The following is a 24,909-nucleotide window of genomic DNA, read 5'->3' as shown; positions in this document are numbered from 1 at the left end:
TTAAAAATATAAAATAAGATACGTGCACCCCAATGTTCATTGCAGTAGTATTTACAATAGCCAAGACATGGAAGCAACCTAAATATCCATCGACAGATGAATGGATAAAGAAAATGTGATATATTACTAAGCCATAAAAAAAAAGAATGAAGTAATGCCATTTGCAGCAACATGGATGGACCTAGAGATTGTCATACTGAGTGAAGTAAGTCAGTCAGAGAAAGACAAATATCATATGATATCGCCTATATGTGGAATCTAAAAAAAAAAAAAGGTACAAAATGAACTTATTTACGAACAGAAATAGAGTCACAGATGTAGAAAACAAACTTATGGGCTGAGGTGGTGGTGGCAGCGATGGCGGCTCTGGAGGCCAGAGTCCCGGTCCTGGTTTTGGCCCCAGCCCCACCATGGTGACACTCGCTGAGCTGCTGGTGCTCCTGGCTGCCATCCTGGCCATGGCCTTGGACTACTTCGTCAGCATTGACGTGCATGCAGAGGAGTGCTTCTTCGAGCGGGTCACCTCGGGCACCAAGATGGGCCTCAACTTCGAGGTGGCCGAGGGCATCTTCCTGGGCATTGACGTGGAGATTACAGGGTCTGATAATAAAGGAATTTATAAGGAAGACTGGGAGTCCAGTGGGAAATACACATTTGCTGCTCACATGGATGGAACATGTAAGTTTTGTTTCAGCAATAGGATGTCCACCATGACTCCAAAAATAGTGATGTTCACCATTGATATTGAGGAGGCGCCCAAAGGACAAAACATGGAAACAGAAGCTCACCAGAACAAGCTAGAAGAAATGATTAATGAGCTCACAGTGGCGATGACAGCTGTAAAGCATGAACAGGAATACATGGAAGTTCGGGAGAGAATACACAGAGCAATCAATGGCAGAACAAACAGCAGAGTGGTCCTTTGGTCCTTCTTTGAAGCTCTTGTTCTAGTTACCATGACATTGGGACAGATCTACTACCTGAAGAGATTTTGTGTGTGTGTGTGTGTGTGTGTGTGTGTGTGTGTGTATTTTCTTCTTTAATCTGTTAATGTGGTGAATCACATTATTTTTAGAGTTAAAATTATCTGTATTCTGGAAAAGCCCAACATGGTTATCATATATTATTACCATTTTTATGTATTGCTAGTTTGTGTGTCCTAATATATTTTTTTAATTTTTGAATTTTATTTAATTTTTTTTATACAGCAGGTTCTTATTAGTCATCAATTTTATACACATCAGTGTATACATGTCAATCCCAATCGTCCAATTCATCACCCCACCAACCCCACCCCACCGTGGATTTCCCCACTTAGTGTCCATACGTTTGTTCCCTACATCTGTGTCTCAATTTCTGCCCTGCAAACCAGTTCATCTGTACCATTTTTCTAGGTTCCACATGCATGCGTTAATATACAATATTTGTTTTTCTCTTTCTGACTTATTTCACTCTGTATGACAGTCTCTAGATTCAACCACTTCTCAACAAGTGACCCAATTTTGTTCCTTTTTATGGCTGAGTAATATTCCATTGTATATAAGTACCACAACTTCTTTATCCATTCGTCTGTTGATGGGCATTTAGGTTGCTTCCATGACCTGGCACTTGTAAATAGTGCTGCAATGAACATTGGGGTGAATGTGTCTTTTTGAATTATGGTTTTCTCTGGGTATATTCCCAGTAGTGGGATTGCTGAAAAATTTGGTAATTCTATTTTTAGCTTTTTAAGGAACCTCCATACTGTTCTCCATAGTGGCTGTATCAATTTAAATTCCCACCAACAGTGCAAGAGGGTTCCCTTTTCTCCACACCCTCTCCAACATTTGTTGTTTGTAGATTTTCTGATGATGCCCATTCTAACTGGTGTGAGGTGATACCTCATTGTAGTTTTGATTTGCATTTCTCTAATAATTAGTGATGTTGAGCAGCTTTTCATGTGCTTCTTGGCCATCTGTATGTCTTCTTTGGAGAAATGTCTATTTTGGGCTTCTGCCCATTTTTGGATTGGGTTGTTTGTTTTCTTAATATTGAGCTTCATGAGCTGTTTATATATTTTGGAGGTTAATGCTTTGTCCATTGATTCATTTGCAAATATTTTCTCCCATTCTGAGGGTTGCCTTTTCATCTCGTTTATGGTTTCCTTTGCTCTGTAAAAGCTTTGAAGTTTCATTTGGTCCCATTTGTTTATTTTTGTTACTCTAGGAGGAGGATCAAAAAAGATCTTGCTGGGATTTATGTGAAAGAGTGTTCTTCCTATCTTTTCCTGTAAGAATTTTGTAGTGTCCAGTCTTACAATTAGGTCTATAATCCATTTTGAGTTTATTTTTGTATATGGTGTTAGGGAGTGTTCTAATTTCATTCTTTTACATGTAGCTGTCCAGTTTTCCCAGCACCACTTATTGAGGAGACTGTCTTTTCTCCATTTTATATCCTTGCCTCTTTTGTCATAGATTAGTTGACCATAGGTGCATGGGTTTATCTCTGGGCTTTCTATCTTGTTCCATTGATCTATGTTTCTGTTTTTGTGCCAGTACCATATTGTCTTAATTACCGTAGCTTTGTAGGATAGTCTGAAGTCAGGGAGCCTGATTCCTCCAGCTCCGTTTTTTTCCCTCAAGACTGCTTTGGCTATTTGGGGTCTTTTGTGTCTCCATACAAATTTTAAGATTTTTTGTAATAGTTCTGTAAGAAAAAATGCCATTGGTAATTTGATAGGGATTGCATTGAATCTGTAGATTGCTTTGGGTAATATAGCCATTTTCACAATATTGATTCTTCCAATCAAAGAACATGGTATATCTCTCCATCTGCTGGTATCATCTTTAATTTTTTTCATCAGTGTCTTATAGTTTTCTGCATACAGGTCTTTTGTCTCCCTAGGTGGGTTTACTCCTAGGTATTTTATTCTTTTTGTTGCAATGGTAAATGGGAGTGTTTCCTTAATTTCTCTTTCAGATTTTTCATCATTAGTGTATAGGAATGACAGGGACTTCTGTGTATTAATTTTGTATCCTGCAACTTTACCAAATTCACTGATTAGCTCTAGTAGTTTTCTGGTGGCATCTTAGGATTCTTTATGTATAGTATCATGTCATCTGCAAACAGTGAAAGTTTTACTTATTTTCCAATTTGGATTTCTTTTTCTTCTCTGACTGCCATGGCTAGGACTTCCAAAACTATGTTGAATAATAGTGGTGAGAGTGGATATCCTTGTCTTGTTCCTGATCCTAGAGGAAATGCTTTCAGTTTTTCACCATTGAGAATGATGTTTGCTGTGGGTTTGTTGTATATGGCCTTTATTATGTTGAGGTAGGCTCCCTCTCTGCCTACTTTCTGGAGAGTTTTTATCATGAATGGGTGTTGAATTTTGTCAAAAGCTTTTCCTGTATCTATTGAGATGATCATATGGTTTTTCTTCTTCAATTTGTTAATATGGTGTATCACACTGATTGATTTGCATGTATTGAAGAATCCTTGCATCCCTGGCATAAATCCCACTTGACCATGGTGTATGATCCTTTAATGTGTTGTTGGATTCTGTTTGCTAGTATTTTGCTGAGGATTTTTGCATCTATATTCATCAGTGATATGGGTCTGTAATTTTCTTTTTTGGTAGTATCTTTGTCTGGTTTTGGTATCAGGGTGATGGCAGCCTCATAGAATGAGTTTGGGAGTGTTCCTTCCTCTGCAATTTTTTGGAAGAGTTTGAGAAGGATGGGTGTTAGCTCTTCTCTAAATGATTGATAGAATTCACCTGTGAAGCCATCTGGTCCTGGACTTTTGTTTGTTGGAAGATTTTTTTTTTTTTTTTTTTTGCGGTACGCGGGCCTCTCACTGTTGGGGCCTCTCCCGTTGCGGAGCACAGGCTCCAGTTGCACAGGCTCAGCAGCCATGGCTCACCGGCCTAGCCACTCCATGGCATGGGGGACCCTCCCGGACCGGGGCATGAACCCATGTCCTCTGCATCGACAGGCGGACTCTCAAACACTCTGCCACCAGGGAAGCCCTGTTGGAAGATATTTAATCACAGTTTCAATTTCATTACTTGTGATTGGTCTGTTTATATTTTCTATTTCTTCCTGGTTCAGTCTTGGAAGGTTATACATTTCTAAGAATTTATCCATTTCTTCCAGGTTGTCCATTCTATTGGCATAGAGTTGCTTGTAATAGTCTCTTAGGATGCTTTGTATTTCTTCAGTGTCTGCTGTAACTTCTCCTTTTTTTAATTTTATTGATTTGAGTCCTCTCCCTCTTTTTCATGATGAGTCTGGCTAATGGTTTATCAATTTTGTTAATCTCTTCAAAGAACCAGCTTTTAGTTTTATTGATCTTTGCTATTGTTTTCTTTGTTTCTATTTCATTTATTTCTCCTCTGATCTTTATGATTTCTTTCCTTCTACTAAGTTTGGGTTTTGTTTGTTCCTCTTTCTCTACCTCCTTTAGGTGTAAGGTTAGATTGTTTATTTGTGATTTTTCTTGTTTCTTGAGGTAGGCTTGTATAGCTATAAACTTCCCTCTTAGAACTGCTTTTGCTGTATCCCGTAGGTTTTGGATCATCGTGTTTTCATTGTCGTTTCTCTCTATGTATTTTTTGATTTCTTCTTTGATTTCTTCAGTGATCTCTTGGTTATTTGATAACGTATTATTTAGCCTCCATTTGTTTGTGTTTTTTATGTTTTTTTTGTTGTTGTTGTTGATTTTGTTTCTTGCGGTACGCGGGCCTCTTACTGTTATGGCCTACTCCCGTTGCGGAGCACAGGCTCCGGACGCGCAGGCTCAGCGGCCATGGCTCACGGGCCCAGCTGCTCTGTGGCATGTGGGATCTTCCCGGACCGGGGCAGGAACCCATGTCCCCTGCATCGGCAGGCGGACTCTCAACTGCTGCGCCACCAGGGAAGCCCTGTTTTTTATGTTTTGTTCCCTGTAACTGATTTCTAATCTCATAGCTTTGTGGTCAGAAAAGATATTTGATATGATTTAAATTTTATAAATTTACTGAGACTTGATTTGTTACCCAAGATGTGATCTATCCTGGAGAATGTTCCATGCACACTTGAGAAGAAAGTGTAATTTGCTGTTTTTGGATGGAATGTCCTATAAATATCAATTAAATCTATCTGGTCTATTGTGTCATTTAAAGCTTGTGTTTCCTTATTTATTTTCACTTTGGGTGATCTGTCCATTGGTGTCAGTGAGGTGTTAAAGTCCCTCACTATTATTATGTTACTGTCGATTTCCTCTTTTATGGCTGTTAGTAGTATCTTTATGTATTGAGGTGCTCCTATGTTGGGTGCATATATATTTATAATTGTTATATCTTCTTCTTGGATTGATCCCTTGATCATTATGTAGTGTCCTGCCTTGTCTCTTGTAACATTCTTTATTTTAAAGTCTATTTTATCTGATATGAGTATTGCTACTCCAGCTTTCTTTTGATTTCCATTTGCATGGAATATCTTTTTCTATCCCCTCACTTACAGTCTATGTGTCCCTAGGTCTGAAGTGGGTCTCTTGTAGACAGCATATATATGGGTCTTGTTTTTGTATCCATTCAGCACTCCTGTGTCTTTTGGTTGGATCATTTAATCCATTCACATTTAAGGTAATTATTGATATGTATGTTCCTATGACCATTGTCTTAATTGTTTTGGGTTTGTTTTTGTAGGTCCTTTTCTTCTCTTGTGTTTCCCACTTAGAGAAATTCCTTTAGCATTTGTTGTAGAGCTGCTTTGGTGATGCTGATTTCTCTTACCTTTTGTTTGTCTGTAAAGCTTTTGATTTCTCCATCAAACCTGAATGAGATCCTTTCTGGGTAGAGTAATCTTGGTTTTAGGTTCTTCCCTTTCATCACTTTAAGTATATCATGCCACTCCCTTCTGGCTTGTAGAATTTCTGCTGAGAAATCAGCTGTTAACCTTATGGGAGTTCCCTTGTATGTTATTTGTCATTTTTCCCTTGCTGCTTTCAATCATTTTTCTTTGTCTTATTTTTTGCCAATTTGATTACTCTGTGTCTCGGTGTGTTTCTCCTTGAGTTTATCTTCTATGGGACTCGCTGCATTTCCTGGACTTGGGTGGCTATTTCCTTCCCCATGTTAGGGAAGTTTTCAGCTATATTCTCTTGAAATATTTCCTCTGGTCCCATCTCTCTCTCTTCTCCTTCTGGGACCCCTATAATGCAAATGTTGTTGCATTTAATGTTGTCCCAGATGTCTCTTAGGCGGTCTTCATTTCTTTTCTTTCTTTTTTCTTTATTCTGTTCCACAGCAGTGAATTCCACCATTTTGTCTTCCAGGTCACTTATCCGTTCTTCTGCCTCAGTTATTCTGCTATTGATTCCTTCTAGTGTAGTTTTCATTTCAGTCATTGTATTGTTCATCTCTGTTTGTTTGTTCTTTAATTCTTCTAGGTCTTTGTTAAACATTTCTTGCAGCTTCTCAATCTTTGCCTCCATTCTTTTTCCAATGTCCTGGATCATCTTCACTGTCATTATTTTGAATTCTTTTTCTGGAAGGTTGACTGTCTCCACTTCATTTAATTGTTTTTCTGGGGTTTCATCTTGTTCCTTCATCTGGTACATAGCCCTCTCTCTGCCTTTTCATCTTGTCTATCTTTCTGTGAATGTGGTTTTTGTTCCACAGGCTGCAGGATTGTAGTTCTCCTTGATTCTGCTGTCTGCCCTCTGGTGGATGAGGCTATCTAAGAGGCTTGTGCAAGTTTCCTGATGGAAGGGACTGGTGGTGGACAGAGCTCAGTAAAACTTTAATCCACTTGACTGCTGATGGGTGGGGCTGGGTTCCCTCCCTGTTGGTTGTTTGGCCTGAGGCAACTCAACACTGGAGCCCATTCGGGCTCCTTTGTGGGGCCAATGACAGTCTCTTTGAAGGCTCACGCCATGTTGCACTTCCCAGAACTCCCGCTGCCATTGTCCCCATCTCCATGGTGAGCCACAGCCGCCTGCCCCCCGTCTTTGCAGGAGACCCCCCCAACACCAGCAGGCAGGCCTGACTCAGTCTCCCCTGGTGTCCCTGCTCCCCCTCCTGGGTCCCGATGCACACACGACTCTGTGTGTGCCCTCCAGGAATGGAGTCCCTGCCTCCTCCAGTCCTGTCGAAGTCCTGCAATCAAATCCCAGCAGCCTTCAAAGTCTGATTCTCTAGGAATTCCTTCTCCCATTGCTGGACCCCCAGGTTGGGAAGCCTGACGTGGGGCTCAGATACTTCATTCTATTTCGTGGACTTCTGTGGTACAAGTGTTCTGCAATCTGTGAGTCACCCACCCAGCAGTTATGGGACTCGACCCTACTGTGATTGCACCCCTCCCACCATCACACTGCGGTCTCTCCTCTGTCTCTGGATGTGGGGCATCTTCCCTGGTGAGCTCCAGTGTCCCACTGTCGATGATTGTCAAGCAGCCAGTTGTGATTCCGGTGCTCTCACAAGAGGGATTGAGAGCACATCCTTCCACTCCTGAAGAGACTTTTTTGAAGTCCAGAGGGTTGTTTATAAAGGCTTTTTCTAATGATCCCAAACTCATAATTCGCTGTTTACCAAACGTCTTGGTCGTAATAATGTCATTAGTTTCTATGTTTTTATTTTCTAAACTGTACATTCACAGATTATGTTTCTTTGTGATTAATATATATTGGGGAGAAACATTTTTTAGGAAAGTCATAGTGAAATTTGACATGTGATGGCATGATTTCATATTTGAATTCTTCCTCCATTATACAGGTCCTTCCAGAACTCAAGCACTGTAAGTGGAATATAGGTGCATAGTCCTTATTATATCTTCTTTCCTTTGTTTTTATAATAAATTGCAGTCTGGTCAGGATTGTACTTTACTGATAGTACTTTACTAAAAATGACTGCATTCTTGGGATCCCTAATCCTGCAGTTCAAGTCATTAAAGATTCATTTTGTTGAGTACTTATCAGAAACAACAATCTGAATCTTGACATTTTCTATCCAGCCTAATGGCAGAGCTGTGTGACTAGAGTATGCTACCAGGTTGGTACTTTTATACTTTGTCTATTTTGTTTTTGCTTTAAAGATAAGACTTAAACCAACAACTTTTTCCCCTTTAAAGTTTTACTTTGAACCTTAGAACTCAATCACCTCCACTTAAAATTGTTGACACAAGCAGCTAATAACCATTTTTTGGTTTCTGCCTAACCTTTTAAGAAGTTGCTATTAAAGCCAATTCTCTGGGTGTTGCAGTGAACGGTAGTTCTTTTTCTTTCTATGATGGCCTATCCACTTTCTCTACTCTTAGCATGGAGGAGGTATGCGTTCACATAATTGGAAAAATCTGGATTTCTGATGCCAAAGGGTTAAAAGCCTCTTGGATTTCTTTGCAGTGATATACAGCCACTATTTTATTTTTGATCAGTTGCATTTTGGCCATTGTTTAATTAGTGTACTGAGCATTACTGTCAGCACTAGGGTGTTTGTTTTTCTTGGGTCTTTCATTTTTGGCACATGTGAATTTTGTTTCGTATAAAACAAAATGACTTTCTCTTGGCCTCTGATGATGGGTTAAAATTAAAGAAGCATCTAGTTTTGGTGTGGCGATGATCCAGGATTATGTTGTGACTGATGTATATTAGTTACTTGTACATTTTTTTTGTATCTTTGCAAGGGGAAAACTACAAGTAACAAGTTTTATATAATTAATTTAAATCTGTTACAGTTTTTCATGTTCAGGATAAACAATTTTTCAACCTTGGGTGAAAATACTTGCAACAGTTTATGGTGACTGTGTTTTACCTTAGGACAACTGTTGCATGCAAATTTGTGTGCGTGTGTGTGTGTGTGTGTGTGTGTGTGAAAACACTTCAAAATTGAGTTAAAAGATGTAAATTTAAAATTGGTTGTGTATCTAATCTGCCCCAGGTCCAGTAAATAAACAATTCTTTTTAAAAACAAAAACAAAGTGAAACAAAAACGTATAGTTCCCATGGGGAAGGGGAGGATGGATAAATTAGGAGACAGGGATTGACATATACACATTACTATTTATAAAATAGATAACTAATAAAGACCTACTGTATAGCGCAGGTAACCCTAATCAATACTCTGTAATGACCTATATGGGAAAAGAATCTAAAGAAGAGTGGATATATGTATGTGTATAGCTGATTCACTTTGTTGTACACCTGAAACAACACAACATTGTAAATCAACTATACTCCAATAAAAATTATAAAAATAAATAAATAAGTAAGATTTGAACCTACAAATAAAAAGATTATGCAGTGGCTGGTTAGATATTCATATATTGATTTGCTTAGTGGGTTCTATTGAATATTTAACATACACATTTAAAGATTTTTAAAACTTATTTCTGAAATTATGTCATTCTCCTGAATAATCAAGAACACTAACCTGCTACCATATTCTCTTTGCCACTCTCTTTTGTAATATTTTGGGTTTTAATTGCATGATTAATTACCCTCACAATATGCCTCAACATTAATTTTGACTCAAATGTTTTACTGATTAATTTACTTACTTCATTTCCTTGTAATCCATACAAATTTTACTTTCTTTGATTTTGTAATGAATTATATTTGTAATTAATTCCATCAGAGCTATTCTAGGAACTATAATCTGTGTAAATACTTTTGTTACCCAACACAAGTTCATATGCCAAACAAACAGAAAAGTCGGAGTTTGGAGCAGAAAAAGGTTTATTGCAGGGCCATGCAAGGAGACATATGGCTCTGTTAGATGGCCTTTGTCTCTCAGGGCACATATCTGCTGCATGCCTTCCAAGATTATCAATTTCTGGTGTTCTGGTGATATTTTTCTAGAGTTGTGTGGTTTTTATTACTTTTCAAATTATACATGTGTTTTTATTATTTTAAAGAATATGAAGAGAAAAAAAGGAGGTAATTATGTGTATTCAGTCTGCCACCTTGTTTTTACTTTGTAAATCTCAATGCTGTCTTGCCAGTAATGGTTCATAATTGTTATTTTATTTTATATTTTATTGTGGTAAAATACATATAACATAAAATTTACCATTTTAATCATTTTTAAGTATATAGCTTAATAGCATTAAGCATATTTACATTGTTGTGCAATCATCACCACTAGTCACCTCCAGAAAATTTTCATTATCCCAAACTGAAACTCTGTACCCATTAAACAATAAATCCTCATTTCACTCTTCCTTCAACCATTGGTAACCACTATTCTACTTTCCTTCTATGAATCTGACTCTTCTAGATACCTCACATAGGTGGAATCATACAATTTTTGTCCTTTTGTGTCTGCCTTATTTTACTTTGCATGTCTTCAAGATTCATCCATGTTGTAGCATGTATTAGATTTTCCTTCATTTTATGGCTGAATAATACTTCATTGTACGGATAGACCACATTTTGTTTATCCATTCATCCATTCATTGACACTTCAGTTGTTTCTACCTTTTGACTACTGTGAATAATGTTGCCGTGAACATTAGTGTACAAATACCTGCTTGAGTCCTTGCTTTCAATTCTTTGGGGAATATACCTAGAAGTGGAATTGCTGGATTATATGGTAATTCTATTTTTAATTTTTTGAGGAACCGCCTGTCAACTACAAATTGGCACTTGCCATTGGCACTTGCCATCTACCTCTACAAGGTAGATGTGCTGCTGCAGCTGCTGACTTTCAACACCCCCTGAAAGGAATTCAGGGTGGAGAGCAGAAATGAGGCACTCTGTGCTCTGGGAAAAACTGGCAGAACATGTCTTCAGATAGTCAGATATTTTCAGGAGACAATTTTATGAGTCCAATTCTTGCATCTCCTAATATCTAGAAAAGCACTAAGCACCTTCATGGTGATGATTGCTCCTCGTGACTAGCAGAAACCTTCTGCAAAAAAATATGTGCTTGATTGCATGTACTCCCCCTTCACCAAAATCACAAATATACTGACCTCCCCCAATACCTCTTTGGAGCAGTTTCTCAGAGCTATCTGAAATGCTATCTCCCAGGCTATAGTCCTCATTTTGCCCCAAATAAAACTTGACTCACAACTTGCACGTTGTGCATTTTTTAAAGTCGACACGCCGTACTATTTTCCACAGCAGCTGCACCATTTTACATTGTCACCAGCAATTCACAAGGATTCAATTTCAACAAGTCCTCACCAACACTTGTTTTTTTCTGTATTATTTTGTTTTTGTCTTTGTTTGTTTTGATAGCAGCTATCCTAATGGGTGTAAAGTGATAGCTCATTGTGGTTTTGATTTGCATTTCCCTAATGGTTAGTAATGTGTATTGTTATCTTTTATCGATACATAACAACCTATTTTGTCCAACTTAACTATTTTTACTTTGAAATATACTTGTCTTTGTAACATTGTGATCCCAGATTTCTTTTACATATTATTTTTCCGGGTATATCTTAATTCATCTCTTTATTTTCTACCTTAAGGTACCCTTTGATTTTAGGTCTGTTTTTGTAAACCGTAATGGTGGATATTTTAAAAAGCATTCATTCAACACTTATTGAATACGTATTATTTGGTATGTACAGTGCCAGACAATGAGGATGCAGTTGTAAAGAAGGGAAGTACAGTCAATACTGGAAGACAAGCTTTACAATTTAAAGGAACCCTTTTAAAAGAAGTAATGAGTGTCATGAAAAGGGCAATACTAGGTCTATGTTTTTGTTTTTACCCAATGTGTCAGTTAAAAAATATATCTTTTATCATAGGCTACAAAATTTAGACAATTTTTTTAATTCAAAAATTTGTTAGATTCTAAGTTTTCTCAATAACCAATAAGGAGCAGGAAACGTCTAGTCGTCCACATTTTCTATTACATATTCACTTTCCCTCCTACCATCATTGTCATCATAATTATGAATAAAAAGGGTGCGCGAGAGGACATGTGGTTACAGCAGAGGCTCCAACTTCCTCTGCCTTCTAGCAAGACTGCTTTTTCTAGCAAGACTCTAGCCTTCCCACCGTTGGCCCTTCTCGTACCCCGTAGAGTGCCGTAGAGTGCAGACGTCTGGGAAGTATAGTTCGAAAGGAAAAGCTCTGCGATTCTCCTTTGCGCACGCGCATTTTTGTCCGGCGGCCTGGCGGCGGCGGCGGCGACAACAAATATCCCTGCTCTAGGTGTTCCCCTTGCCTGCAGTAAGGGCCGCAGCTTCGAGTCCCCGTCCTGGCGAGCCCAGGTACAGACTGCCGGTGAGAATGGGCCCGGGGTGTGCGCCTCCTACGGCGGGGCCAGGACAGAAGGCCAGCCGCGGCGCGAGCCCCAGCTCTGGGCGTGCTAGCCCAGGCGGCCTTGGCAGGTGAACGCAGCCCGAGGAGGGGGCGTTGCCCGGGGAGTCTCCCCGCCCGACAGCTGGGCCTATGCCTGGGGCAAGGCTCCTGGAGAAACGGCACTCGAAAAGAGATTGCAGCAAGCTGTGCCTTGTTTTCAGGGTTCGTGAACCCTGGGGCGGTTTTCACCTTTTTCCGTTGGTTGGTTTTTTCCCCCCTAGAGTTTAAACTTTATGTTTATCCGTTTTGGCCAACCTTGTTTTTTGACATTGTTCTAGAGTGAATCCTAAGTGATTTAACTGTTTACTTTTTTGTTTAGAGTAATTTTGTACGCTTGCAAAGTTACTTCCCTTTTCTCTAAATTTTAAATTCATTTCTAGCCAACGAAGCTATTTCTTCTAAGTCTTGTATTTTTGGGGGCGTGGGAGTAGGGAAGGTGGATAGGTAATGTTTCCTTTTACGTTTAAGGAGCTTTGATAACTCTTTCTTCGAAAGGAAACACAGTTTCCAAAACACAGCTAATTTTTGGTTGACTATTTCTGAAAAGGACATCAATTCTTAAAATGACTTTTGAAGAATTATTATATCATAATTACTGTAGCTCAAAGTACCTAAATGCAGGTGTGTGGAATATTTATGTCATTTCTCAATGATTAAACATTTCTGTGAGCCCGGTGTGACTGCCCTTTACACTGTTAATGCATATCAGATAGTTCTAAGCCCTTAGTTTGATTCCTCTTTATTCATAAACCACTGGCTGAAAGGTAGCAGGCCCAGTGACTGGCAGTCTTCTTACTGCCCACTCCTGGTTTTGGTGGTCAAGCACAGGGCCCCTCCCACTCAGGAATGCCTAGGCTTCCAGGTTCCTTCTGGTTTCCTTCTGCAAGGTGCTCAGTGTGTGGAGACTTCTCAACCTAGCCTAACCCTGATGAGGACGGGAGTGCAGACAGGATGGAGAGACCTCACAGTTTCTTTCAACGTTTCAGGTGCCTTCCCCAAGAGGAGCAGCAGGAGGGAGACATGGCCACAAGATTGTTGCCAGCCCAGGCTCTGGTATGTGAAGGCTTCTTTCTTGAACTACCTTCTGGGTTCAGAGGTGGAGAACATGCTTCATCCATTGTTGAGCTTTTCTAGGTAATGAAGCCCATTGAGGGACTAGAAGGCCTGGTAGTTGAGGAACTTCAGAAAGAAGGTGTTTCCTTTGCTGCAGGGCCAGTCTCATTTTGAATTTTCTACGTAACAGTTAGTGCTTGTTGACTAGGAAATGAATGGGCCCACAGGCCCCATGCCAGTGCCACACCCAGAGCTTTGTGTGGGATCCAGGTCTGTTTTGCCGTGGGGAGGGTAGAGACATGGGGGAGTCAGATCTTTCCATAATGCTAGGAAATCGAAGAGGAAGGTCTCTATCCTCAAGGTATTGAGAACCAGTCTACTCCAGTAATACCTGGTGAGGGTCCAGGTGATTTTCTAAGAAGATCCTAGAAAGAAGACCTCTGAGTCAGCAGGTGTGGTCAGGGATACTCCCTCCTATTGTGCGATTTTGCACATGCAAGCAGGATTAGGCTTGTACAGATGGTGAAAGGAAAAGAAGTCGCAATTTGGGCAGTGGTTTGCGGGGACAGATTCGGGAAGTGAGCCTTCCCTGAAGTGGGAAGCATCTGGTCCACAGTGATTTTTTTCCCTTCTTTGCCCTTTCAGTTGGGGAACTATAATTAAAAACATAATCTCTTCCCAACCCAGGAAACCTTTCCACAAAGGTAGAAGAGAAAGAAAACACTTTTATTATTGAATAAACATTAAGCCAGATGTAATGTGCATCACAGGCAATCCACTAAAGAGAGTGCAAAGACAGAAAACTCATTCTTATATAGGTAAGTGCTATAACCCAATTTCGCAATTTGGAAATTTGTCAGGTGACAAGTTAGGCCCATCTCCTCCCAGGAATTGGGAATGTTGGCGCATTCAAAGAAATGGTTGCCAGGTCCTTGAGGAAACAGTCCTGAGTTGTGAGACTGACAGATGGTTTATTTAGCTATTAAAAAGATTTACATACATTTGGTAAGGATGAAGAAAGAAATTCAGAAAGAAAATGGAGATTGGAGTGGGAGTCTTCTCACTTATTTCCAACAGCCTCTTAGTTTTGTTTTTGCCCTTATCAGTCAGAGAACATCCCTGGCCTTGTGATCTCCTTTCTGGGTTTTGGGGATAAAGAGAAAGTGTGGAAGTATTTCTGCCTCTAGAAATGTGTCCTAAGGAAATAGACTTTGCACACTTTTTTGTGATGTGCAGGGATGCTCAATCCAGAATTTTTAGGGTTACAAAAATGGAAACAACCTAAATGCCCACCAGTAGCTTAGTTACCTAAATGCCCACCAGTAGATTAGTTAAGTAAACCATCTAATAATCTATAAGTAATCTATACAGTGAGATGCTGGGCAGCAAATAAAAAATGTTGTTAGATAAAGTTACCTGTGTAACATTTTATTTTTGTTTAAACTTAGAGCCATATTATCATGTAAAAGTCTGAAAGAACATACAGCAAGAAGTTAATAAACCTTGTTTCTAGTGGTAGAAAGTTAGATTAACATTCCTTTTTCTTTTGCTTATTCCTAATTTGCTTAAAAAAAAAGATTCTTAATAATAAAAGAAAGGGGCCACTACTTTAAAAGAGGTGACTTGTGATGCAGTGAAGCAGGAGATGTTACTGAAGGCAAGTTCGTGTCCCTGATGCACAGTGAGGCAAAACTAACCAAAACGTCGGAGTTTGGAGTGGAAAAGGTTTATTGCAGGGCCAAGCACGGAGAAAGGATGGCTTGTTAAAAAAAACTTGAACTCCCTGACTGTTTTCGGGGATAAGTTTTTTTAGGGAAAATTTGGGGTGAGGGCTGCAGAGTGTGTGACTTTCTTCTGATTGGTTGGTGGTGAGGTAACAGGGCAGTGTCCAGGACTCTTGCGCTCAGCCTTAAGTAACATTCTCTACCTGGATGGGGGCCTTAGTTCCTGCAGAAGAACTCAAAGATACATTGTTATGTATGTCCCTTGAGCAGGAACCAGGACCCTACTTTTTGGCTGCACTGTTGTTTCTTGACAACAGAAACAGTTTCCTTTGTTTGTCTGTTCCTTTGTTTCTGCATTCCCTCACTTCCTTGATTAGCAACTGTTTGAATATGCTCTTTGGTGTTCAGGAAGATCTAGGAAGCTGAAGCCCTTTTTCTACAAACAAGAAATGGGGGACATGGAAAGGCTCTTTGTATACAGCAGGGCCCCACAGGGTCCTGCTTGGTATCAGAGAGAGGTAGAACAAAGACTTCTGTGGTGGGGAGAGAGAGTCCCAACTGCAGCCTTCTCACCTGGCTCTTCAAAAATTGTGCAGCTCACCACGCTGGGCCCACTCCTGGGAAAGCCATGCTTCAGGCATTCTCCGAGCCTCCCTTACTGTGACTGTCAGTGTCCTCTTGCCCGGGACACAGATGGCCCACGGTGATGACAGAATCCAAGCACACCTATCCCTCCTTGAGTGAGTGTATTGGAGGCTCTAAAACCTTCTAAAACCCAATTCTCATGTCTCACCTGTAAAATGAGTTTGGTCTAGGTGATTGTACATGTCCATGTCTAGAGTTCAGTGTTTCCGTCATTCTGATTTTATTTAATTATTTCAAGTGCTTTACCTTGTTTGGCTGCTGTGTTTCATTTTTCTGGGGACACAGTGCATCACTGACAGTAGATAGGTGACAAATATATATGTGATCAGTAATTGAGGGGTGGTAAGGAAGTATTCAGCCTGAAATGCTCAGAACCTAGAGTGGTGACAGTGTTGCTGCCCAGTCATCCCACAGAGGGTATGCCCCTGGGTGAGCAAGAATGGGTTTCTGTTACAGGAGTCTGTGACGTTCAGGGATGTGGCTGTGTTCTTCAGCCGGGATGAGTGGTTGCATCTGGACTCTGCGCAGAGAACCTTGTACCAGGAGGTGATGTTGGAGAACTACAGCACTCTGTTCTCGCTGGGTAAGGACCTTTCCTTGTGATGTAGAATCTGCTGGGGGAGCACCTTGGTGCCCTCTCCAGGGAGGACAGTTGGACGGCATGGCCAGGTTCAGCCCACAGGTGGACTCAGAAAGTAGCGGTTGCTATTGCCCTTGGCTGCCGGGACAAGTCTTGGCTTGGTAGAATTGGTGATGGGCATCCTCTCTGTGCTTTTCCTGTCTTCTGTCCCCTGAACTCTGTCCCTCTGGGTCTCACAGGAGGTTCCAGCTTAGAGGAGTGCACAGCCAGAGCCCTAACTTTCTTCCTGAGACCACCTCCTGGCCATCCTCTGGGAGCCCAATTTTAAACCCTTCTCAGAACAAATCTCTTTCCTCTCAACTGTCCCTCTGCCCCAGACTCTGGGGCTGGATCTGAGTGTCAGACTGGCCACTCATGTCTGCACCATGGATTCATTCTCTTTCTTGCTCATGAACAGGGATTCTGTTTTCCAAACCAAAAGTTATCCTCCAGTTAGAGCAAGGGGAAGACCCCTGGATGGTGGAAAATGGAGTTTCTCAAAGCACATGTCTAGGTGAGTGACAGTAATTGGGAAATGGGTATAGCATTTTCTGACTGCTTGGGCTTTGCTGATCAGTGAGGAGGCTGCACGCAGGAGATACTGATGAAGGCCCTCCTTGATGTACCAGGCCAGATGAGAAATGCTGGGAAGGGCATATCCTCACTTGACCTTTTTGAGTACTTGGTACAGCAGGTTCAGAGGGAGAGTTGAATTCTTCCAATATGGGTTGCATTTTTGTCATATGTCCTTTGTAATTTGAATGCAGAATATGTAATGCAGTATGTAATGTGTAAAGGTTTGTGATACATATCTTCCCCCTTTTTTCTTGCTTTTACTGGATTGATTATTTTCTTAAATTATTTTCTTTTTATGGTCTGAACAAACCTTTTATCACTACAGTGCATTTCTCGTTGTCCCATCTTGGGTTTTTGCTTGGACTTATCTGTAACTTTTTACACATGTTTCAGCTAAAAAAAATACAAAAAAAGAAAAAATAAACAAACAAAAAGTTGCATGTATATTTTGTACTATGCAAGAGAGAGAAAGCAAGGTTAGCAAAGTGGTAACAATTACTGAATTCAGGCAGAAGGTTTGCAGATGTTCAACATGCCTTTTCCCTAATTCTTTTGTGTGAAAAATTTTAAACTAATATGTTCCAGACCCTGGCTTCTAGGACATATCTCTCAATCTCTAAAATCCCTGTGGGTTGCTGAATCATAAGCTCTTGCTTTCTGTTCTACTTTGAATATTGTCTTTGTTTCTGACACCAGGGGATGGCTCGCTTTTTGAGTTTTGCTGCTTGTCCAGAATTTATTTCTCTTGATATCAAGAGATAGCCTTTCTATGTCAGTTCAGTCTTGTGTTTCTATTCATGAACTCTGTCTTCAGATTTTTTCCTTTGGTCTGACTAGAATATTTACTGAGTAATGTTTTCAGAAAGGTTCATGTGTACTGTATTTGTGCATGTCTAATATCAATTCTTTTACCTCTCCTGTGGGAATTATGTTTGGGATCTAGAGTTCTGGCATCAGTTTTTATTCCCAAGAATTGTTCAGACTTTGCTCCACTGTGTTGGGGCACTGAGTATTGTTGATTAAAAGTCCTCTGGAGTTTTTTTCCCCTCTGTTTCCTGTATAGAAAACATTTTCCCCCTTTTTTGTCTTCTGTCTAGAATATTATAAGATATCCTCTTTGTCTTTGGAATTCAGAAGTTTCATTAAGTTATATCAAGGAGGTTTGACTTTTTTGTTTTTGTTTTTAATATTATTTGGCATTCACGGGGCCCTTTGCTTTGAAGACCCAAGTCTTTTTTCAGTTCAGGGATCTTTTTTCTACCACATACTAAAATATATTCTGCCATATTCCATGGACAATTGGAGAAGCCTCACTGTAAGAATAACAATATAATAAAATAGAAATTCAATCAGAACTGTAGAAAATAAATGTATCTATTATAAGAACCGGGATGGTAGCCAAGGATGAGTTTCAAATTTGGCTGTGAGCTTTCTAGTTGGCAAAGAAATCATTAGTTTCAAATTGACTGTGTTCCTCTTTTGCAAGCATTAAAAAAAATTAATTATTTTAAATTTGTTTAAGGTGTGCATGCTATTGTAAAAAAAGAGGAGTAAAAAAAGGAGATTCACTTGACATTTTACCAACTGTGCTGAGCCATTGTTAATATTTTACTATTTATCTTTTCAGACTGTGAATATTTGTTTGAGTGTATTTGTACATGAGAGAGAAAGACACATGCACGCAGAGAAACAGATTGATTATACATATTGTTCTTGAATTTGTTTTTAATTATGAATGTCATTCAATTATTTAGCCATCATTGAATAGAGGTCTACTTCATTGAAAGAACTCTAGTGTATTGTTAAGCCATATTTTATTAAACAATCTTCCTTTTGGAAATTTTAGTTTCCCATTTTTCCCTATTAATATTGCTGTCATGGCTATGGAATACAAAAGTAAATATAAGGGGAAGAAGGTCTGAATAATTATAGCACAAAGGCATGAGCATTATGATTAAAAAGATTTCTTGAAAAACTACTCAACTTCATTATAAATCAATGAAATTCAAACTAAAGCAATGAGATACCATTTTTCTCTTTAATAGGGAATATTACCAAAGGTTAAGAAATACACATCCAGTGTTTTGCTACTGTTCTGAGCAATAAGCAATATCTTTAGTGGGATTTTGATTGGAAGTCTTTCTGGCTTTATTAAAATCAATCCCAGGCTTAGAAATTTATCTTAAGAAAATAATTCCATAATTGTGCAAAGTTGCAAAGATAGTGTAAAAGAATGTTTGTTATAACATGAGGCATTACTAGGAGTAACTAAAGCTAAATGACTCCAAAGGAGATTTATTAAATATGATATATTCATGTACTGGAATATTATGCAGCCATCAAAACGATGATGTCAGCCTACATTTATGGACATGGAGTTCATGATTTTTTTTTAAGTGAAGTGGGGGAGGGGGAAGTTTTAACCACTTTAATTTTTTATGTAAAAATGTTTTCTTTATATACAGAAAAATTTTGGTGAGCTGAATTCCACACATAGCAGTGATTATATTTGCATGAGGTGTTTATGGGTGAACTGTATTTTCATTTTTATAGTTTTCTGTATTTTCTTAATTTTTCTTACAATGATTATATATTTCCTTTTTAGTTAAGAAAATGAAAGCTCTTTCATAGGGTACATTCATTCCTTTTGAATCAGTGATCCCATTTCTTGCACTGTATCCTAAGTGATCAAAAAGGTAGACAGAAAATCATTTTCAAAAATGTAGTCTTCTCGCAGTATTTCCTATATGGCACCCATCTCCATTGAGTTCCCCAAGCCAAAAGCCATCATTCTTGAGTCTTCTCACTTATTCTGTACCCCCTATTCACAGGTGAACATACCTGTCATCTCTGCCTTTAAAATATCTCAGTGTGCGTGATTCTGCTACCATGCCAGTGCAGACTGCCATCACCTTCCTCCAGGAAGACTGTGGCAGCCTCCTAATTGGCTGCTCTATACCTGTCTTTGTTCTGTTTTCCTCTGCCCCCAATTACAGCCCATTTGTCACACAACCATCCCCCAGTGATCCTTAGAAGAAATTCCAAACACATTCTTATATCTTACAAGATGCCACATGATGTGGCCCCTGCCCACCTCATTTCCTCCCATTGTAGCACTCTCCCCTAGTTCCCTCTTGCCTAGGCCACACTTGTTCTTTATCTGCAAACACACGAAGCTTACTCCTGCCTTAGTGCCTTTGTAATGGCTCTTCTTTCTAGGTGGAATCATCTTTATACGCATGTTTTTTCATGGCCAGCTCTTGTGTGTTATTTAGATCTCATGTTTAATTTTATTTCCTCACCACCCAGTTTAAAATATCAGGTTGTTCACTCATACTACACATTGCCTTGTTTTTGTATATTTTCTTACAGTTCTCATTACTCCCAATACTTTATTTGGTTACTTGGTTATTGTCAGTGTTGGCTACTAGAATGTAAACCTTGTGAAAATTGGACTCTTATCTGGCATGTTCCCCGTAACCCTGAGTCTTGACCTTTGCATGGTAATACACAGTGGATACTCAGTAGATATTGTCTGAGTGAGTCAGTGAAGTTCATTACAACATTATGCATAGCACTCAAATGAGTCCCAGAACTTCAGTAGCTGAGGTCTGGTGTTTCAAAGAGCCTTTTAAGGGCAGTGCTTCTTCCACTTTTTGTTTATAGCCCCTCTGCAGTTTTCTCTTGGATTTGGCTTGAGTACACTGGTGGCTGACCTGGGAGATGAAGCTGAATAACAGTACAACCTGCTGTACACAGAAATGCTGTATACCCTGCTGACCTCTGCTTTGTTACTAGATCAGGCCTGGCTCTACTGGAAGAGCTGCCCTCTCAGTTACTCAGCCCACCCACACATAGGTTTCTTCAGACCCTTTCCCACCCAGGCACATCGTCCATCCTGCTTGTTTCTCTTGCTCTTCTTTTTTCATCCTTTTCTAAGGACTCCCAGGATACATTTGTTAGCCATCCTTGTATATGTTGATGTCATTTTTCTTTATTCTCAGTGCAACAGAGACTTACATGTTTCATTTATTTTAGGATGGGAGAGCTTGTTTGAAACCACAGTTTCTGAAGAAGAAAATCAGGAAGTAATGAATCAACTCATAGGTGATGGTCCTTTTGACTTCAAGTTGGGAGAAATTTACATAAATGAGGAAAAACTAGAGAATCAGCAAGGCAAAAAGAACAGACCTTTGAGGGGAGTCTTAGTTACCATCAAGAAAACCTGTATGAAGGAGAAGAGCTTTACAGGTATTGACCTTGGGGAAAATCTTGATCTAAAATTATCACTTATTAGAAAACCCAGAATTGTTTCCAGAGGAAGGAAACCCTGTTCACAGCAGTATTCAATTCTATTTAAACAGCTGGGAATCAACACAGTGCGTAAGTGTTACAAGTGTAGTATCTGCGGGAAAATCTTCCTCCACAGTTCTTCTCTGAGTAAACATCAGAGAATCCATACTGGAGAGAAGCTCTATAAATGTAAGGAATGTAGGAAAGCTTTTAGCCAAAGCTCATCTCTAACTCAGCACTTGAGAGTTCATACTGGAGAGAAGCCTTATATATGTAGTGAATGTGGAAAAGCCTTCAGTTTCACTACATCTCTCATTGGACATCAGAGAATGCATACTGGAGAGAGACCCTATAAATGTAATGAATGTGGAAAAACATTTAAAGGTAGTTCATCCCTTAATAATCACCAGCGAATTCATACTGGAGAAAAGCCCTACAAGTGTAATGAATGTGGGAGAGCCTTTAGCCAGTGCTCATCTCTCATTCAGCATCATAGAATTCATACTGGAGAGAAACCGTATGAATGTAGTCAGTGTGGGAAAGCCTTTACTTCAATATCGCGGCTAAGTAGACACCATAGAATTCATACTGGAGAGAAACCCTTTAATTGTAATGAGTGTGGAAAAGTATTTAGTTACCACTCAGCTCTTATTATACATCAGAGAATTCACACTGGTGAGAAACCTTATGCCTGTAAAGAATGTGGGAAAGCCTTCAGCCAAAGCTCAGCTCTTATACAACATCAAAGAATTCATACTGGAGAAAAACCTTACAAATGTAATGAATGTGGGAAAGCTTTCTCCTGGATTTCACGGCTTAATATACACAACAGAATCCATACTGGAGAGAAACCATATAACTGTAAGGAATGTGGAAAGGCCTTCAGTTCCCACTCAGCAGTTAATACTCATCGAAAAATTCATACTGGAGAGAAACCTTATAAATGTAATGACTGTGAAAAAGCCTTCAACCAAAGCTCAGCTCTCATTCAGCACCAGAGAATTCATACTGGAGAGAAACCATATAACTGTAAAGTATGTGGGAAAGCCTTTAGACAGAGTTCATCCCTTATGACACATACGAGAATTCATACAGGAGAAAAGCCTTATAAATGTAAAGAATGTGGGAAAGCTTTCAGTCAGAGCTCATCCCTTACAAATCATCAGAGGACTCATACTGGAGAAAAACTATAAGTTAAATGCATGGGGAAAAACCTTCCAACTGAAGTTAATTCCACATGAAATATCAAAGAATTCATCTTGGGGAGAAAATCATGAAGATTAGTTAATTGTGAATTAAACTTCAGAATTTAGACCTCATCAAACATCAGAGACTTTATGATGCAAGATAACCTTAGGAATATTAGGAAAGCTTCTATAAGATGTTGTTTTCATATATTCTTAAGTTATTATTGACTATAAAATAGAAAATTTGTCAGGTCAAAGGGTTAGTATTTTATTTTCTTTCTAGTGATGTATGATAACAGCCACCAGCTTTCACAGGCATCACTGGGAAGCATGTTGATTTATGGAAAAGTGCAGCCATAAAATCCAGACTTCAGATTAATCTAGTATTCTATTTTTTTGAAACTGCATTTGAGTGTTACGCAAGCCAGTTGTACTAAGAAGAATGTATTGGAGAGGAAATGTAAGCAGGTGACCTGGAGCTACCTCACTGTCACTAAAATTTGTTTTTGTAAGAGTTTAAAAGCAACTTCTGTACTTGGTGGTTGTTAAAACTTTTGAGTTATTTCTCCCCTGCTTCCTAAGCCATTCACCTGAAAGTAAAATCACTCTGTAAACTGCAGGTATAAGTCCTTTGAGTTTTCTCCCCAACTATTCCAAACTCTGAATCAGATCTAAAGTCACATGATTTCAAATCACGGAAGGCATGATATTTCACTTGTTTTTCTCATAAGTTGATTACCTTTGCTGTATTAAGCTGAGAATTAGAGGTTGTTTAGATAACTGCTTTTGCAAGTTAATTTACTGATAAATGTTGTTAAAAATCATCTTGCAATGTAGCCATAGGGAGTATGACTCTTGGCCCCCAGGTTGTACCTGCTTCCTTGAGTTCTCTGGTTACCAGCCACCAGTAAGGCCCAGGAACAACATGGAACTTGGGTTGTCCTAGGAAGTCAAGTGAACAAGATAACTTTCACTCTTAAATTCTACCTTCACCTCCATCACGTGATGCTCTCTCCCTTGCACACTCTGAGGGCCACTAGACAAAAATTCAGGCTCTAAGTTCAGATGCTTTTTCCTCCAAAAAATGGGCTATGTGTTTTAACAAGTTATTTATCCCAGTAAAGCATTTCTAAAATGTGAACAATAATTTGAGCAAGCTAAAAACAAGTCATACTAAAATTGTTGAGCTTCACAGAAGTTCAGAGGTTAACATCCAGTTTTGCCAATTTTATCAGGAGTAGACAAGCAGTTAAGGACAGGAATACTCATTTCATTTTAAAAACTGTTAGTTTTTTTTTTCTATTTGCCAAGGTGCTAAAACAAAACAAAACAAAAACTCCAAAATGTTATTATTTCGGATGGAGATTTAGCAAAGCAAAAATCAGTGAATTCAGCTTTGCCTCCTAGGACTAATCAGTCTCATTGTTTCAGACTTGTGAGGAACAAACTCTTCTGGGTCATTTAGTACTCTACCTGCAATGTCTCTTTCCCAACAACCATTCTTTTAAATTCTCTAATTACCTAAGGAAAATTCCTAGGAAACACATAACTTCCCTATCTTAGTTTGGAGTGCTATACCAAAATACCAGAGACTGGGTAGCTTATAAACAACAGAAATTTATTTCTCACGATTATGGCTGGGGAGTCCAAGATCAAGGCACCAGCATGGCTGTATTGTGGTTAACCCTCTTCCTGGTTCATGTCTGGTGACTTCTCACTGTGTCCTCACATGGTGAGGGAGCTGTCAGGGACCTCTTTTATAAGGTCATTGATCTATTCATGAGGGAGGTACCCTCATGATCATCATCACCCAATGCCCCACTTCCTAATACCATCACCTTTGGAGTTGAATTTCAACATGAATTTTGAGGGGACACAAACTTTCAGACAATAGCATTCCCTAAGTATCAATAGTCCTAAAATCATCAGAAAATTAAATAAAATCACGCAAAATATTAAGCCTAGTTATTTTTAAGGCGAGGTCTATCAAACTTGAGTGTAACAGATTAAGTCTTTTGCAGGATCTTTCAGATGATTCTAATATAACCCAGTACAAAAATCAGACAAGGAAAATACAAGACAGAAAAATTGCAGGCCAATATCATCTATCAACAGAAATGTAAAAATCCAAACAAAGCATTAGCAAATGTAAACCAAAGTACCTAAACATAGATAACACATGATAAATACAGAATTTTCATGGGAATGCATGGGTTATTTTAACATTAGGAAACTTACAGATGCTGTGCACTACCTTAATATTAACAGAAGTCCATATGTTCATCTCAATACATGTAGGAAAAAACCCAAAATACTCAGTACCTACTCATGATAAAAACTTTTAGCCAAGCAGCAGTAGAAAGGAACTTTCTAACCAGATAAAAAGGTATTTAACAAAAAACCTGCTGAAAAAAATAATAAAAGGTTAGAAGTATTCATGACATGATGAGTATGGGGAAAGAATGAACTACCCAATAATGGTTCTAAGAAGCAGAAATGGTTCATGCACATACAAAAAAAAAAAAAAAAAATGGATGCC

At 39.1% G+C, this 24,909-nt stretch overlaps 2 protein-coding genes across 2 annotated transcripts; both read left to right on the top strand.

Moving 5' to 3' along the window:
* Window positions 1-272: 272 nt before the first annotated feature.
* LOC307184933 (transmembrane emp24 domain-containing protein 2-like) lies at window positions 273-12,145 on the top strand (the record flags this gene model as incomplete). The annotated part of the gene is made up of 2 exons (XM_079918680.1): window positions 273-995; window positions 11,993-12,145. The coding sequence occupies exons 1-2, from the start codon at window positions 411-413 to the stop codon at window positions 12,143-12,145; spliced, it is 738 nt and encodes a 245-aa protein (XP_079774806.1). The 5' UTR covers window positions 273-410.
* Window positions 12,146-12,256: 111 nt separating this feature from the next.
* Window positions 12,257-24,457, top strand: ZNF879 (zinc finger protein 879). The gene is made up of 5 exons (XM_079916092.1): window positions 12,257-12,435; window positions 13,260-13,326; window positions 16,152-16,278; window positions 16,733-16,828; window positions 20,929-24,457. The coding sequence occupies exons 2-5, from the start codon at window positions 13,294-13,296 to the stop codon at window positions 22,374-22,376; spliced, it is 1,704 nt and encodes a 567-aa protein (XP_079772218.1). The 5' UTR covers window positions 12,257-12,435; window positions 13,260-13,293; the 3' UTR covers window positions 22,377-24,457.
* The last annotated feature ends 452 nt before the right edge of the window (window positions 24,458-24,909 follow it).

The sequence above is a fragment of the Stenella coeruleoalba genome (assembly GCF_951394435.1).
Source record: "Stenella coeruleoalba genome assembly, chromosome: 3".
Taxonomy (NCBI): Eukaryota; Metazoa; Chordata; class Mammalia; order Artiodactyla; family Delphinidae; genus Stenella; species Stenella coeruleoalba.
Note: the sequence above shows the minus strand (reverse complement) of the source record. Positions and strands in the feature narration are given on the sequence as shown.

Coding starts and splice junctions, on each gene's coding strand:
- ZNF879 (XM_079916092.1), top strand. CDS start 13,294: ATGGCCACAAGATTGTTGCCAGCCCAGGCTCTG. Junction 13,327..16,151: donor TGTTGCCAGCCCAGGCTCTG/GTATGTGAAGGC, acceptor TTTCTGTTACAG/GAGTCTGTGACGTTCAGGGA. Junction 16,829..20,928: donor TTCTCAAAGCACATGTCTAG/GTGAGTGACAGT, acceptor CATTTATTTTAG/GATGGGAGAGCTTGTTTGAA.